The 17,371-nt window shown below is 39.2% G+C and overlaps 1 protein-coding gene across 15 annotated transcripts in view; it reads left to right on the top strand.

Moving 5' to 3' along the window:
- ATP8A1 (ATPase phospholipid transporting 8A1) overlaps positions 1-17,371 on the top strand; it is a 241,088-nt gene that overhangs the window by 157,681 nt on the left and 66,036 nt on the right. For all 15 annotated transcript variants that reach the window (XR_016393271.1, XM_089911849.1, XM_089911844.1 and 12 more), the window contains one exon: positions 1,038-1,210. Coding sequence is in view for 14 of the 15 variants with exons in the window: in XM_089911849.1 (XP_089767975.1) it covers positions 1,038-1,210 (173 nt within the window). In the remaining variant the exon portion in view is untranslated. The remainder of the gene's footprint in view (positions 1-1,037; positions 1,211-17,371) is intronic.

Raw genomic sequence — 17,371 nt, 5'->3', positions numbered from 1 at the left:
TATATCTCCTTTGAATATAACAAAAACTATTATGTATTATTTTTTACTATAGGTATATTTTATTATATAAACATAGATTTGTTAAATTTATTGTATAAATAACTGCGGGCTCAGATACTAGCACTCAGAACAAAACTCTAATAGGAAAATGATTGTTCCTTACATTTCCTTGCGCAGAGCCCGTGTTCTGTGTCTTCATAATGTTAGGGCTCCGTTGAAATAAGAAGCTGTCCCTATCAGGTTATAGGAAAAGTCTACAGGATCTAGGGAGAAAAATTAAGTATCTTGAAATTTTTTCCCTTTGAAGAGCTGGGAAAGCAATAGTTCTTAACAGAGGGAAACAAATACAACCTCTCTATATAGCTGAGGTGAACAAAGCCTTCCTTGACACTAAAGGTTTTTATTGTGCCTGAAAATGAACTCTTCATTGATGGAAGGGGTTCTTTTATTCAATCCGTCAAGATTACTAGGCCACATGTCACCATCCCCAGCTGAAATACAGCATCATGAAATCACGATTAAAGTTATAGACGCCAATTCATGAAGTGGCAAGAGATTACAGATACTACATTTCCTCCTCTTGAGAATTAAGTTTCAGTCGCATTGACAGCTTCTGAAAGAATACCCATAAATTATTTAAATTATATTCCCCAACTTTTCCCCTTGATTCATAGCTAAGCAATTTTGACTAGTTCAACGTTGTTATGCTTTAACAAGATAATGTACTGAAAGTATTTTAAGAAGATTGTGACCGTGTGGTTGGAATAATGAGCAAAGATGGCAGGGGAATGGGTGATGTGTAGTCAAGTCCCAACCGTGCTAGGAACAGGGTATGGCTTTAAGGGAGTCACTCACTTTTTCTGACAATGTTTGTCCAGTCTTCTCTGAGGGGCTTTCGTGAGAATCAGATGCGTAGAGGTATGTGAAAGCAATTTGAAACATAAAAAGCACTAAAAATAACTAAAAGTAGTTGCTGAACAACCTTGGTAGAACAAATGGGAGTAAATGTTGAGGGCATCTTTCGTTTAATTTTACAGGGAACAAGGGAAACTCTCAGTCGTCACTGCACTACCCTTGGTGATGCTCTTCGGAAGGAGAATGACTTTGCTCTTATAATTGATGGGAAAACTCTCAAGTATGCCTTAACTTTTGGAGTACGGCAGTATTTTCTGGACTTAGCTTTGTCGTGCAAAGCTGTTATTTGCTGCAGGTAAGTTCTCCATGGTATTGTCAGATTTCAGTAATGAGCAACTGGATCCTAAGTTCTTGATTTTTAAAGTTCCTTGAAGTTATTTTATCCAGAATCCATAAATGTCAGGTTATTTATTTATTAATTCATTCACTCAGGGTTCACAAACTGGGATAGCATTTATTAGCAGAGTTTTGAAAGTGAGTCCTGACAATCATTAATGATTATTGTTCATAATTTCAGTTGGCAGGTTTCTTGCCATTCTGTGTTTATCTACCTGCATTTCCATCCAGGGTTGCTTCTCTAAAGGTTCTGTTTTCTACACTTAAATCTTTTATTCTGTTGCTTGGACTTATTTGGGGGAATGCATGATGGGAGACACTAACTGAATCATTTTCCAAATAGCTGAGCATTTTTCTGAAGGCTGTTTATTGACCATATAATCTTCTGCCCTCTAATTTATAATATTGCCTATATCCTAAATTAAAATCTGTTTTGAGGTATCAAGGCCTACTCCATAGAATTGTATTTTTGTGAACTATTTAGCTCCAATCCTTCCTGAACTTCTTGTCAAAGAATCTTCCTCATGTCTTTGACTAAATTGTTTTAACAAAGTCTTCCTAAAATTTAAAGTATATTTATGACTATGCCCAGTCTCTTCCCCTCTGGTCACCATGAAATGCAAGGATTTTCCTCTTTGCCACCCACTTACTGAATCTTACCAGCTGGTCAGACTAGGCGTTGGGTAGCAGTTTCTCAAATTGCTTTCTCTTCATGCGAGATGAAATACTAGCAGGGCTTCTGGAGAATTTCTCAGAATCTGTGCTTTTAACATTATCTTTAAAACTGTACTATTGGCAAACTTTATTTGTTTTACAAACTTTATTTGTAAAACTTTATTTTTTCTCTTAAAATATATTTATGAATAAAAGAATCATCTGCTTTTTAAAACTTTCTTTCGTCCAGGCTTTATTTACTTAAATATCCTGTATATGATACTGTCTCCAAACTTATAAGCCGTGCCTTATAGGTATTTCCTAAATTTCAGTGTGGTTTTTTTTGTGAAATATAGTTTAAACCATACTTAATAAATATCCTTGATAAATGTCATTTCAGCCTATAAAATTATATTATACTCAGAGCATTAAGAGAGTTGCTTATTATTCCTAGGAATCTAATTATTTCATTTAATTTTTCTTCTCTGTGGCATGTATTAATAAATACTGTTACTATAAAGCTTTTAGGCAATACAGTGTACAGATATCTAGTATTAGTAATAATCAGACTCTGCTTAACCATGAAGAAAAAATTGGAAATTATTTTCTTGACTGTCTTATTTAAAAAGCATAAGAAGAGGGAGGGGATATGGGGATATACGTACGCATATAGCTGATTCACTTTGTTCTACAGTAGAAACTAACACAACATTGTAAAGCAATTATACTCCAACAAAGATGTTAAAAATAAATAAATAAAAATTAAAAGCATGAGGATACTCATGATTTTTTAATATCTGCTTTTCCAGTGATGTTTCTTCGTTCCTTTGTAAATCTTTTGACCAGGTCTTAGTAATGTTCAACTCTGATGCTCTCCCATCAGGATAATTTTGTGCCAGACTTGGTTGTTTAATCACTTTCATTAACGGAGGCACAAGGATCAACAAAAGATTGCTCAAAAGCACATTAAGTGATACGGCTGTTGGCTCCTATTCAGAAACAGAACGGACCACAGAGCTGTTTAGATAAAATGACGGGTTCCCTTGAGCCTGCATCCGTTCTGTGCCGACTGTGTGCTGGGGAGAGATGCTGCACATACAAGGATGAACAGGACGTCCTGCCTGCTCTCCTTCGTATTTGTGTCTGCCTTGTGTTTTAAGCAGACTCACAGTTGGTTTGAAAGACGTGGGAGGCCGATTTCATCGCCGCTGAGCCTCATTCCTAGAGCATTGCTTAACACGGTACCTCCCACCATCCTTCAGAAAGTCGAACCACAAAATTAAACAATAGCAGAGGGAGAGAAAAACTAGAAAGCAGAGTCCAGGGAGGAAAAAAATATGTTCTGTGCTTGTGAAATTCCCTCCTGAGATCCTCGTTCTGGATGCTCACAAGTCACACGGACCTCAGCACCCCTCCAGGTCCCAGGCCCCTGGGAGGGACACACACTGCCGTGCACGTGCAGCTCTGCTCTGACACTGAGCTTATAAAGATGTGGGTGGCCCCTTCCTCCCTCCATCCTGTTTTATGCATGTTTGAGGACCATGAAGGTCCCTCTGCAGACATTGAGTTTTATTTAGAGTTTTAGGGTTTTTTTTAAAAGTAAAAAACTTTCCTCTGCTTTTTTCCTCTAATTACCTTCATATTCTCTCTTTTCCCCAAAGACTGTGGTTCAGCTTCCGGTCTGGCTTTGAGAATTCGTCTAAGCCCATAATTACATCAGTGCCACTGCCCGATTTATATCTGTGCACCTTCTTGGCCCGGTGCCGCTTGACATTTAAACCATTGGCACAGACCATCTTCTTGTCATTTAGCTTACTGACCTTGAAGCATAATTTCCATGATGATTCCTCACTGTGAGGAATAGGTGGGCAGTTCTGCATATCCTTCTTTGCAGTTAAATGCACGCATTCTTACTCCTTGTTTCTCAGATGATTGTAATCTCCTAGCCTCAGGAAATTCTCTATTTTACTCCATTATAAGAAACCCTCTGGATAAATACTGAATATTATTTCAAAATACAGTAGGGCACTGTTTCTCAAATTAGTTTATGTTCATGCTGGCTTTCTAGGTTTTTCCCTCAAAACGACAGTTTATTTCTTGTCAGTCCACACATGAAGATAATTCAGCATCTTGCTCTTCCTTTGCTAGAGTGGAAGTAGGGGGAAAGCCTCCCTTAATGGATAATGAGGCTCTGGACATTAGCTCCATCTTCAGGATTACATCAGCCACTTGTCTTCCCTGACATTATCAGCATGAAGGGCAGGAGGCAGTTTTTAGTGTTTGCCTAATTGACAGAGTTATAAAGATGAGCGTTTTCCCTGAAGAGTCTACAGTTGAATTGAAAGAAACAGTTGTTCTCTGTCAGTTGTCATGACATCTCTTACTCACCATCAGTTTCTAAAGGGAATACTCAGAGACAGAAATAATCCCCTGGCCCCCAAATTATTCAGGGCTTTGGCGTGCTGGTTTTGGTTTACAGAGTGAAGGTTGCATGTTATACATCAAATAATTTTTTCAATTATGTAAAATCCAAGAAGTAAAATAAAATCTGTTTTTATCAGTCTACCCAGTACTGTATTTTCATAGGTACTGTGCAGTTTTTGTACCACTGTGCGAATTTACCTGTATAACCTGAGTAGTTTAATAGTAAACATGCATGTCATGTTAAAGGACTTTCTGGTAAGTTTTCCTAGTCCCTTCTTCAGGTACACTGATTTTTACCATTTGGTGTGATCACAGATACTTTTGAAGAACAAATGAAAGCTATGGACGAATTTTACACAGACATGTTAAATTGAATGTACCACTTCAGGGATTTCACAGACTCCCTGGAACTCCTTGGACAGGTAGAGGGGGAAAAGGCTTGCTCCAGGACTCATGGAGATTTGTGTACACAGCTAAGATCAAGAGCTATTCTACAGACTAACTGTACCAGATAAATACTTTCTCACCTCAGCTGCCAGTATTTTATGCCCTAAGGTCTTACAGGTTGTATAATTGATAGAAGGGCACCTTAGCTGGGGATTTATGAAATGCTTGTTCTAGCTTTGCTGCTCTAGCACTTTGGATACCTAATGGAATCACTCTGGCCTTGGTTTTGTGACCTGTAAAATGAAGAGCTTAGCATATAGCAGTGATTCAAATATTCCAGGGAGAATGGATGTCTACAGCAGTTAAGATTGGAGCTTCTCTGGCATAGAAAGGTGGGAAACCCATGCACACAGGCACCCTTCCTGGGTTAGCTTCTTCCAGCTTGAGAGCTACTAGGCCAGGGGACCTCTCCTAGCCCTTTCAGTTTTTGGATGAACCCTACTTCTTTTGGCCACTCTGTGCTGGGAAGAGTCTGTCTACTGCTTGGATCTGCTTAATTCAGGGAAGCATCTGTTCTACCTCTTTTAATATTCCCTCCAGAAGAGAGTGGGAACGTTGCAGTGGAGTATCGCTGTGTGTTGAATAGCATGTGGTTTCAGAGATCCTCGTCAGTTCACATAAGCCAGCCTTTCAAAGAACCTTACATTTTTTCTGTAGTTGTCAGTTTAGCTTAAACATATTTTGAAACTTATGTTCTGTGACAGTTGGTTGAAAATTGGCCTAGAGCCTCCAAGCTTTTAGACTGTCTAGTAATCACCGTTCTCCTACATAATTTATGTACTCATGTCTTCTGAAAAGCAGAAGTGAAATTGAAGTAAGCATTTTTCCCTACTTGCAACATCTCTAATCAAAGTTTAACCCCCTTTTAGGCCCTTTTCCCCATAGTGCATAAGAAAACACTTGACTTCAGTGAGTGTCCTCACTCGGGAGTGGCATTCCAGGCAAAACCTTTCACCTGAATCCGATCGAGGGGCCCTCCAATAAGGTGTCTAAAGGGACACCTTGAATACTTTCTGTCTTAGCCTGAGAATGTTAAGTAAAGGGTCAAGACAGATCCGCTTCTTGAATCTTTTGGGATTGTCTTAAACTTTAAGGATTTGTCTAAATAAATGTTCTACTTAAAGGGTAGTCATAAAGCACAAATGAAGCTAATAAATGCTCAACAGACATTCCTTTAAAGAAAGAAGTTTGTGAACACGTTGGATGCCAAGCAGATGTTTGGCTTTGAGAAGACTTACAAACGCTTAATGAATGTCAACCGTATATTTGCTTCCAAGAAAATATGAATAAATGTTGGCAATGTTGAGAGAATATTTCTTTCATACATGTATGGCTAAAAGAGGACACACTGAATAAATCTTACAACTTCATAAAATGCCCATATTCTGTGTTAACATAATAATAAGTTGCTCAGCCCTGTTCATCTCATTTGCTTTTCTACCTCCACTGAGTAATGTTAAAGGAAATACATGGCCATATTATAGGCTGGTAGCCAATTTTGATGATGTACATCATCAGGGAAGTCCGTATTGGACAGTAAAATATCTAAAAACTTACAAGAAATCTAAATGCTATAGAATCCCACTGTAATTCGTTATATAGTTTTAGATGTGACTCAATTTACATAAACCACCATCACTAACACACAAACACACACTAATTAGAACCACAGATTGTATAATTCTGATAAAACAGAGTTCGACTGTACTGGAAAGTACATCAAGCATAAGTGTAAAGCTCAGTGAATTTTTACAAAGTGAACACACTCCCGTATCAATCACCCAAACATGACCAGCACCCCAGATGCCCCCTCATGCTTCCTGTATTTTATTATCTTCCCAAGGATAACTGCTAACTTGATTTCCATCACCATCTTTCTTAAGTTATATCTTGTTCATTTCAGTCTTTTTCTGTTTTGTATCTTGCTCATTTGGAGTAAACATGTGTCTTCCATAGCGACATTCAAATTCTTTATGATTCTTTTCTGTTCAGCAGTTTTAAGTACAGAGCTCACACTAAAGGCCTCCCTAAAGCTTTACATCAATCAGTAAATCGGTACTACTCTAATATGTTCTTCAGTCAAATACAGATCCACCTAAGAGATAACTTACACTTCTTCAGTTCTACAGTGATAGAATGAAAGGACTTAATTTTCCAATTTGCTAAAGACATGGTATATAGAATCCACGGCTTTATCTGATCTGTCAAACTAGTGATCGCACCATGTGGGAAAGGGAAGCAGAGTTAGTTTGGTATAACTGGTTCTCCTTGAACCCTTCATAGTTTCTAGTGATTATCTTCTTGTTAATAAACCTATCTGAGCGATCCCCACTTAGGTAAAATTAAAGGCTTAGTGTCTTGATCCAGACTAGAGTTCCAGCAGTTGAGATCATGTAGAATAGTAAGTCATGGCTGTCTAGAAGCTGTGCGACATGGAGTGGAGAAAAGAGAGACAAAATCCTAGCAGAAAGATGATCCTTGGAAAACAAAAGGCATATTGCCAAGAGAGCAGTGAGAGAAACAACAAATGCATGTAATATGATGGGCTTTATTTTTTTTAATGTAATTTTTTTAACATCTTTATTAGAGTATAATTGCTTTACAATGGTGTGTCAGTTTCTGCTTTATAACAAGGTGAATCAGTTATACATATACATATCTCTTCCCTCTTGCATCTCTCTCCCTCCCACCCTCCCTATCCCACCCCTCTGGTGGTCACAAAGCACTGAGCTGATCTCCCTGTGCTATGCGGCTGCTTCCCACTAGCTATCTATTTTACGTTTGGTAGTGTATATATGTCCATGCCACTCTCGCACTTTGTCCCAGCTTACCCTTCCCTCTCCCTGTATCCTCAAGTCCATTCTCTAGTAGGTCTGCGTCTTTATTCCCGTCTTGCCCCTAGGTTCTTCTGACCATTTTCTCTCTTTTTTTTATTTTACATTCCATATATATGTGTTAGCATATGGTATTTGTTTTTCTCTTTCTGACTTACTTCACTGTATGACAGTCTCTAGGTCCATCCACCTCACTACAAATAACTCAGTTTCATTCCTTTTTATGACTGAGTAATATTCCATTGTATATATGTGCCATATCATCTTTATCCATTCATCTGTTGATAGACACTTAGGTTGCTTCCATGTCCTGGCTATTGTAAACAGAGCTGCAATGAACATTTTGGTACATGACTCTTTTTGAATTATTGGTAGTGTATATATGTCCAGGTTTTCTCAGGGTATATGCCCAGTAGTGGGATTGCTGTGTCCTATGGTAATTCTATTTTTAGTTTTTTAAGGAACCTCCATACTGTTCTCCATAATGGCTGTATCAATTTACATTCCCACCAACACTGCAAGAGAGTTCCCTTTTCTCCACACCCTCTTTAGCATTTATTGTTTGTAGATTTTTTGATGATGGCCATTCTGACCGGTGTGAGATGGTATCTCATTGTAGTTTTGATTTGCATTTCTCTAATGATTAATGATGTTGAGCATTCTTTCATGTGTTTGTTGGGAATCTGTATATCTTCTTTGGAGAAATGTCTGTTTAGGCCTTCTGCCCATTTTTGGATTGGGTTGTTTGTTTTTTTGATATTGAGCTGCATGAGTTGCTTGTATGTTTTGGAGATTAATCCTTTGTCAGTTGCTTCATTTGCAAATATTTTCTCCCATTCTGAGGGTTGTCTTTTCATCTTGTTTATGGTTTCCTTTGCTGTGCAAAAGCTTTTAAGTTTCATTAGGTCCCACTTGTTTATTTTTGTTTTTATTTCCATTTGTCTAGGACATGGGTCAAAAAGGATCTTGCTGTGATTTATGTCATAGAGTGTCCTGCCTATGTTTTCCTCTAAGAGTTTGACGGTGTCTGGCCTTACATTTAGGTCTTTAATCCATTTTGAGTTTATTTTTGTGTATGGTGTTAGGGAGTGTTCTAATTTCATTCTTTTACATAGAGCTGTCCAGTGTTCCCAGCACCACTTATTGAAGAGGCTGTCTTTTCTCCACTGTATATTCTTGCCTCCTTTATCAAAGATAAGGTGACCATATGTGTGTGGGTTTATCTCTGGGCTTTCTATCCTGTTCCATTGATCTATATTTCTGTTTTTGTGCCAGTACCATACTGTCTTGATTACTGTAGCTTTGTAGTATAGTCTGAAGTCAGGGAGCCTGATTCCTGCAGCTCCGTTTTTCTTTCTCAAGATTGCTTTGGCTATTCGGGGTCTTTTGTGTTTCCATACAAATTGTGAAATTTTTTGTTCTAGTTCTGTGAAAAATGACACTGGTAGTTTAATAGGGATTGCATTGAATCTGTAGATTGCCTTGGGTAGTAGAGTCATTTTCACAATGCTGATTCTTCCCATCCAAGAACATGGTATATCTCTCCATCTATTTGTATCATCTTTAATTTCTTTCATCAGTGTCTTATAATTATCTGCATACAGGTCTTTTGTCTCCTTAGGTAGGTTTATTCCTAGATATTTTCTTCTTTCTGTTGCAGTGGTAAATGGGAGTGTTTTCTTAATTTCACTTTCAGATTTTTCATCATTACTGTATAGGAATGCAAGAGATTTCTGTGCATTAATTTTGCATCCTACTACTTTACCAAATTCATTGATTAGCTCTAGTAGTTTTCTGGTAGCAATCTTTAGGATTCTCTATGTATAGTATCATGTCATCTGCAAACAGTGACAGCTTTACTTCTTCTTTTCCGATTTGGATTCCTTTTATTTCTTTTTCTTCTCTGATTGCTGTGGCTAAAACTTCCAAAACTATGTTGAATACTAGTGGTGAGAGTGGGCAATCTTGTCTTTTTCCTGATCTTAGTGGAAATGGTTTCAGTTTTTCACCATTGAGGATGATGTTGGCTGTGGGTTTGTCATATATGGCCTTTATTATGTTGAGGTAAGTTCCCTCTATGCCTACTTTCTGCAGGGTTTTTATCATGAATGGGTGTTGAATGCATTCTATTCTATTTTTCTGCATCTATCGAGATGATCCTATGGTTTTTCTCCTTCGATTTGTTAATATGGTTTATCACATTGACTGATTTGCGTATACTGAAGAATCCTTGCATTCCTGGGAAAAACCCCACTTGATCATAGTGTATGATCCTTTTAATGTGCTGTTGGATTCTGTTTGCCAGTATTTTGTTGAGGATTTTTGCATCTCTGTTCATCAGTGATATTGGCCTGTAGTTTTCTCTCTTTGTGACATCTTTGTTTCGGTGTCAGAGTGATGGTGGCCTCGCAGAATGAGTTTGGGAGTGTTCCTCCCTCTGCTATATTTTGGAAGAGTTTGAGGATAGGTGTTAGCTCTTCTCTAAATGTTTGATAGAATTCGCCTGTGAAGCCATCTGGTCCTGGGCTTTTGTTGGAAGATTTTTAATCACAGTTTCAATTTCAGTGCTTGTGATTAATCTGTTCATATTTTCTATTTCTTTCTGGTTCAGTCTCGGAAGGTTATGCATTTCTAAGAATTTGTCCATTTTTTCCTGGATGCCCATTTTATTGGCATATAGTTGCTTGTAGTAATCTGTCATGATCCTTTGTATTTCTGCAGTGTCAGTTGTTGCTTCTCCTTTTTCATTTCTAATTCTATTGATTTGAGTCTTCTCCCTTTTTTTCTTGATGAGTCTGGCTAATGGTTTATCAATTTTATCTTCTCAAAGAACCAGCTTTTAGTTTTATTGATCTTTGCTATCATTTCCTTCATTTAATTTCTGACCTGTTCTCTATTTCCTTCTGCTAACTTTGGGGTTTTTTGTTCTTCTTTCTCTCATTGCTTTAGGTGTTAGGTTAGGTTGTTTATTTGAGATGTTTCCTGTTTCTTGAGGTAGGCTTGTATAGCTATGAATTTCCCTCTTAGAACTGCTTTTGCTGCATACCATAGGTTTTGGGTCGTTGTGTTTTCATTGTCATTTGTTTATAGGTATTTTTTGATTTCCTCTTTGATTTCTTCAGTGATCTCTTTGCTATTAAGTAGTGTATTGTTTAGCCTCCATGTGTTTGTACTTCTTACAGATTTCTCCTATAATTGATATCTAGTCTCATAGCATTTTGGTCAGAAAAGATACTTGATACGATTTCAACTTTCTTAAATTTACCAAGGCTTGATTTGTGACCCACGATATGATCTATCCTGGAGAATGTTCCATGAGCACTTGAGAAAAATGTGTATTCTGTTGTTTTTGGATGGAATGTCCTATAAATATCAATTAAGTCTATCTTGTTTAATGTAACATTTAAAGTTTGTGTTTCCTTATTTATTTTTATTTTTGATGATCTGTCTATTGGTGAAAGTGGGGTGTTAAAGTCCCCTAGTATGATTGTGTTACTGTCGATTTCCCCTTTTATGGCTATTAGTATTTGCCTTATTTATTGAGGTGCTCCAATGTCGTTTGCATAAATATTTGCAATTGTTATATCTTCTTCTTGGATTGATCCCTTGATCATTATGTAGTATCCTTCTTTGTCTCTTGTAATAGTCTTTGTTTTAAAGTCTATTTTGTCTATTATGAGAATTGCTACTCTAGCTTTCTTTTGATTTCCATTTGCATGGAATATCTTTTTCCATCCCCTCACTTTCAGTCTGTATGTGTCCCTACGTCTGAAATGAGTCTCTTGTAGACAGCATATATATGGATCTTGTTTTTGTATCCATTCAGCCAGTCTGTCTCTTTTGGTTGGAGCATTTAATCCATTTACTTTTAAGGTAATTATCGAATTGTGTGTTCCTGTTGCCATTTTCTTAATTGTTTTGGGTTTATTATTGTAGGTCTTTTCCTTCTCTTGTGTTTCCTGCCTAGAGAAGTTCCTTTAGCATTTGTTGTAGAGCTGGCTTGGTGGTGCTGAATTCTCTTACTTTTGCTTGTCTGTAAAGCTTTTAATTTCTCCGTCAAATCTGAATGAGATCCTTGCTGGGTAGAGTGATCTTGGTTGTAGGTTTTTGTCTTTCATCACTTTAAATATGTCCTGCCACTCCCTTCTGGCTTGCAGAGTTTCTGCTGAAAGATCAGCTGTTAACCTTATGGGGATTCCCTTATGTTACTTGTTTTTCCCTTGCTGCTTTTAATATTTGTACTTCATTTTTGATAGTTTGATTAATGTGTGTCTTGGCGTGTTTCTCCTTGGATTTTTCCTGTATGGGACTCTCTGTGCTTCCTGGACTTGATTAACTATTTCCTTTCCCATATTAGGGAAGTTTTCAACTATAATCTCTTCAAATTTTTTCCCAGTCCCTTTCTTTATCTCTCCTTCTGGGATTCCTATAATTAGAATGTTGGTGCATTTAATGTTGTCCCAGAGGTCTCTGAGACTGTCCTCAATTCTTTTCATTCTTTTTTCTTTATTCTGCTCTGCAGTACTTATTTCCACTATTTTATCTTCCAGGTCACTTATCTGTTCTTCTGCCTCCATCATTCTGCTATTGATCCCTTCTAGAGAATTTTTAATTTCATTTATTGTGTTGTTCATCTCTGTTTGTTTGCTCTTTAGTTCTTCTAGGTCCTTGTTAAACGTTTCTTGTATTTTCTCCATCCTGTTTCCAAGATTTTGGATCATCTTTACTATCATTATTCTGAATTCTTTTTCAGGTAGACTGCCTATTTCCTCTTCATTTGTTAGGTCTGGTGGGTTTTTGCCTTGCTCCTTCATCTGTTGTGTGTTTCTCTGTCTTCTCATTTTGCTTAACTTACTGTTTGGGGTCCTGTTTTTGCAGGCTGCAGGTTCATAGTTTCCGTTGTTTTTGGTGTCTGTCCCCAGTGGCTAAGGTTGGTTCAGTGGGTTGTGTAGGCTTCCTGGTTAAAGGGACTAGTGCCTGTGTTCTGGTGTATGAGGCTGGATCTTGTCTTTCTGGTGGGTAGGTCCATGTCTGGTGGTTTGTTTTGAGGTGACTGTGGCCTTATTATGATTTTAGGCAGCCTCTATGCTAATGGATGGGGTTGTGTTCCTGTCTTGCTAGTTGTTTGGCATAGGGTGTCCAGCACTGTAGCTTGCTGGTCGTTGAGTGGAGCTGGGTCTTGGTGTTGAGATGGAGATCTTTGGGAGATTTTCACCGTTTGGTATTACGTGGAGCTGCGAGGTCTCTTGTGGACCAGTGTCCTGAAGTTGGCTCTCCCACATCAGTGGCACAGCCGTGACACCTGTCTGGAGCACCAGGAGCCTGTCCTCCATATGGCTTAGAATAAAAGGGAGAAAAAAAGACAGGAAGGAAGGAGGGAGGGAGGGAGGGAGGAAAGGACACAAAATAAAGTAAAATAAAAATCAATTTATTAAAATAAAAAATAAGTATTAAAAAAATTTTTATGTAATAAAAAGAATTAAAATGTACAGACAGAACCCTAGGACAAATGGTGAAAGCAAAGCTATACAGAGAAAATCACACACAGAAGCATACACATACATACTCACAAAAAGAGAAAAAGGGAAAAAATATATATATATAATTGCTCCCAAAGTCCATCTCCTCAATTTGGGATGATTCTTTGTCTCTTCAGGTATTCCATAGATGCAGGGTACATCAAGTTGATTGAGGAGATTTAATCTGCTGCTCCTGAGGCTGCTGGGAGATTTTTCCCTTTCCCTTCTTTGTTCGCACAGCTCCCGGGGTTCAGCTTTGGATTTGGACCCGCCTCTGCGTGTAGGTCACCGGAGGGCGTCTGTTCTTCGCTCAGACAGGATGGGGTTAAAGGAGCAGCTGATTTGGGGGCTCTGGCTCACTCAGGCCGGGGGGAGGGAAGGGTCCGGATGCGGGGCGAGCCTGTGGCGGCAAGAGGCCAGCATGACATTGCACCAGCCTGAGAGGCACGCCATGCGTTCTCCCGGGGAGGTTGTCCCTGGATCCTGGGACCCTGGCAGTGGTGGGCTGCACAGGCTCCCCAGAAGGAAGGGAGGTGTGGAGAGTGACCTGTGCTCGCACACAGGCTTCTTGGTGGCGGCAGCAGCAGCCTTAGCGTCTCATACCCGTCTCTGGGGTCCGCGCTGATAGCCGCGGCTTGCGCCCGTTTCTGGAGCTCCTTTAAGCAGCGCTCTTAATCCCCTCTCCTCGCGCACCGGGAAACAGAGGCAAGAAAAAGTCTCTTGTCTCTTCGGCAGCACCAGATTTTTTCCCGGACTCCCTCCCGGCTAGCCGTGGCGCACTAACCCCTTCAGGCTATGTTCACGCTGCCAACCCCAGTCCTCTCCCTGGGATCCGACCGAAGCCCGAGCCTCAGCTCCCAGCCGAGCAGACAAGGCTCTCGGGCTGGTGAGTGCTGGTCGGCACCGATCCTCTGTGCGGGAATCTCTCCGCTTTGCCCTCCGCACCCCTGTTGCTGCGCTCTCGGCCGCGGCTCCGAAGCTTTCCCTCTCCGCAACCCACAGCCTCCGCCCGCGAAGGGACTTCCTAGTGTGGGGAAACCTTGCCTCCTTCACAGCTCCCTCCCACTGGTGCAGGTCCCATCCCTATTCTTTTGTCTCTGTTTGTTCTTTTTTCTTTTGCCCTACCCAGGTACGTGGGGATTTTCTTGCCTTTTGGGAGGGCTGAGGTCTTCTGCCAGCGTTCAGTAGGTGTTCTGTAGGAGTTGTTCCACATGTAGATGTATTTCTGATGTATTTGTGGGGAGGAAGGCGAACTCCGCGTCTTACTCTTCCGCCATCTTGAAGCTCCTCCTGATGGGCTTTATATTGAGGCACGAAAGAAGAGATGATTCCACGTAGCATTTTCCAAGAGGGAACATTAAAATGGAGCAAGGGTGGGCAAACTTTTTCTGTAAAGAGCCAGATAGTAAGTATTTCAGGCTTTGCAAGCCATACAGTCTCTGTCACAACTACTTAACTCTGACAGTGTGGTTTGAAAGCAGCTCTACACAGTATGTAAGTGAATGGGTGTGGCTATGATCTCATAAGACTTTATGTAAAAATAGGATGCTGCCTGGATTTGACCCTCGGGCCATAGTTAGCCAACCCATCATGGAATGTCGATTGCTCATGAATGAACAGTAAAGGGAGTCGATTTTGACACATCTTTTCTGTAATATTGATGGAGTTCACCCCAGACTCCCTAGTCTTTAATTTATAGGCTCTTTCTTTTATTTTCTTGAAAACTGAGACATTTGCCCATCTCTCCTCACCTGGCATGTTTCCCTTCCTCCATGATTCCTCATGATTCCTCAAAAATGACTGATATTCTTTCTGTGGTGACAGCTGCACAGTCTGGCATCTCCATTCAATCTTTCTGTGCCCTTGGATTCAAGAAAATTCCTTAAAATGTGGATATTTCCTGAAGTCAATTTGTTTTAAAATGAAGTGTCAATAGCAAGAGATATATGAGGAACCCAGGACCACAAACATGGATCCTGCTCTGTCACCCCAGTGCCTTCCCTCTAGGGGGAGGTGCCAGCAAGGTGCTAGAAGACAAGAGCAGCCAAGGAATCAAGGTGGAAGATATGCCAGCTCACCTTCTCCCTAAGCTGGAAGCATCGTGGAATCTTGAACGAAAGGAAATTCTTCTTGGATTTTTATATATTATTTTAGTGTTTACCCTTCATCACCAGTCACTTTTCACTCCTCTTTAGACAAACAGTCCCAAGTATTTAATATGTTCCCATCCATCTGCAATACTTTATATCTGTGTAGCTATGAAAAATATATAATATTGTTATATGTGATTCGATTTGAGGAATAAACACGTATTTATAATGACATTCCATCATAAATTTTTTGCCTTGTTTATTATTATACATGTTTCTGAGACCTTTTCATGTTACCATATGTAGGACAAGTTCATTTCTTCTCACCACCGCTTACTATTTTCCTGATGAATATACACCATTTTATTTATCTCTTATAGTGATAGCCACATGGGTTGACCCTAAATCTTTACTACCACAGAAAGTGCTGAAATGAATATCCAATGTATGCACCCACACAAGTGTTCTTCTAGGATGTATACTTAGGAATGGGAATGCTTGGCTGTGGGAGATAGATATATTTTTTTTTTTTTCATTTCAATCAGAATTGTCTCATTGCTCCAAAACAGCTGCAGCAGTGTGTACTCCCATATCCATGTAGGAAGGTTGCTGTTTCCCTAAACACCAGCACTTGGCATTCCTTATTTTATAACTTTGCCAGTTTGATGTTTGAAAAGTAGCACCTTGTTTTGATTTTTGTTTCTGTGATTACTAGGGAGATTGAGTAGTTCTTTATTTAACAATTTACCTCTCTGGATATCTGCTTTTGAAGTCCTTTCTTTCTTTCTTTCTTTCTCTTTCTTTCTTTCTTTCTTTCTTTCTTTCTTTCTTTCTTTCTTTCTTTCTTTCTTTCTTTCTTCCTTCCTTCCTTCCTTCCTCCCTCCCTCCCTCCCTCCCTCCCTCCTCCCCCCTTCCTCCCTCCTTCCCTCCCTCCCTCCCTCCCTTCCTTCCTTAGTTTTTCAAGAACCCATTATGTGCCAGGCACCTTTATATGTGCTATAAATAGAGCAGTGAACAATAGAAAAAAATACTCCCTGCCTTCACATTGTAGCTATTATTCAATAAGATAAATACACATAGGCATATTCAAAAGGCAGTAAGTGCTGTGTGTCTGTGGGATAGTAACAATTTATTATATATTTTACAGACATATAAAGTCAGTGGTAACACTTGCTATGAAGAAAAGTAGCACATTGAAAAAGGATAGGGATACAGAGCTTTCTCTTGTGTTTCCTGTATTTCTTTCTGCCTATGTACTAGAATTCTTTGTGTGTTTTGGATATCGATTCTTTGTTGAGTATAGACATGGCAGATATCTTCTCATCTGATTCCCTTCTTAATTCTGCCTGTGGTATTCTTCCTTGAACAGAAGTCATTGACCTTGAGATAGTCAAATTCCATTAATTTTTCCCTTATGGTTTGTGCTTTGGAGATAGTAAGAACTTCTCACTCACAAAGGTATTCTCCAACATTTCCTTCTGTTAACTTTACGGCTTTTTTGTTTTTTGGATAGGTCTTTAAGCTTATTTTTTTATATCTGTGTTGTGAATGAGAAGGGATCCAGTGTTATTCGTTTTTACATAGTGAGCAAATTCTTCCAACACTGTTTACTAAACAGTCCACCCTTTTCTTCTGTTTCTAATGCCAGATGATGCAGAACTCAAGCTCCAGAGCCAGACTTTCCAGAGTCTAAGTCCAGGCTCCACCTCTTACTAGCTGAGTAGCACATTGCTTAACTTCTCCAGCTTCAGTTTTCTTCATCTTTGAAATAGAGATAAAAATAATTGTTCTCCTGGAATTGTGAGGAATAAATGGATTAATATATGTACTCAGTGCATTATTTAAATTATGCTTCTCTTAGAAATGCTATCAAATTTTCTTTTATATAGCTAATTGAACATTTCTGATGAGAGGAATACTATAAAGATTTGTCTTTGACCACTGTGGCCTTTTCTGTGACCTAAATTCTATTTTGTCTGGTATTAAAATTGCTAACCTGGCTTTCCTTTGTTTCGTATGGGCCTTGTCTTTTTTTTCCCCCACTAAACCCTTATGTTCAATCCTTCTGTATAATGTAGCCTCTAAGAATGCTGTCCTGTCCCTAAATCCACACTGCTTAGTGTTGAATTCTGTCTTCACCACTTACTTGCTG

The sequence above is a fragment of the Delphinapterus leucas genome, chromosome 5, assembly GCF_059928025.1.
Source record: "Delphinapterus leucas isolate spDelLeu-1000000601 "Yukka" chromosome 5, BTC_Dleu_Yukka2, whole genome shotgun sequence".
Taxonomy (NCBI): Eukaryota; Metazoa; Chordata; class Mammalia; order Artiodactyla; family Monodontidae; genus Delphinapterus; species Delphinapterus leucas.
Note: the sequence above shows the minus strand (reverse complement) of the source record. Positions and strands in the feature narration are given on the sequence as shown.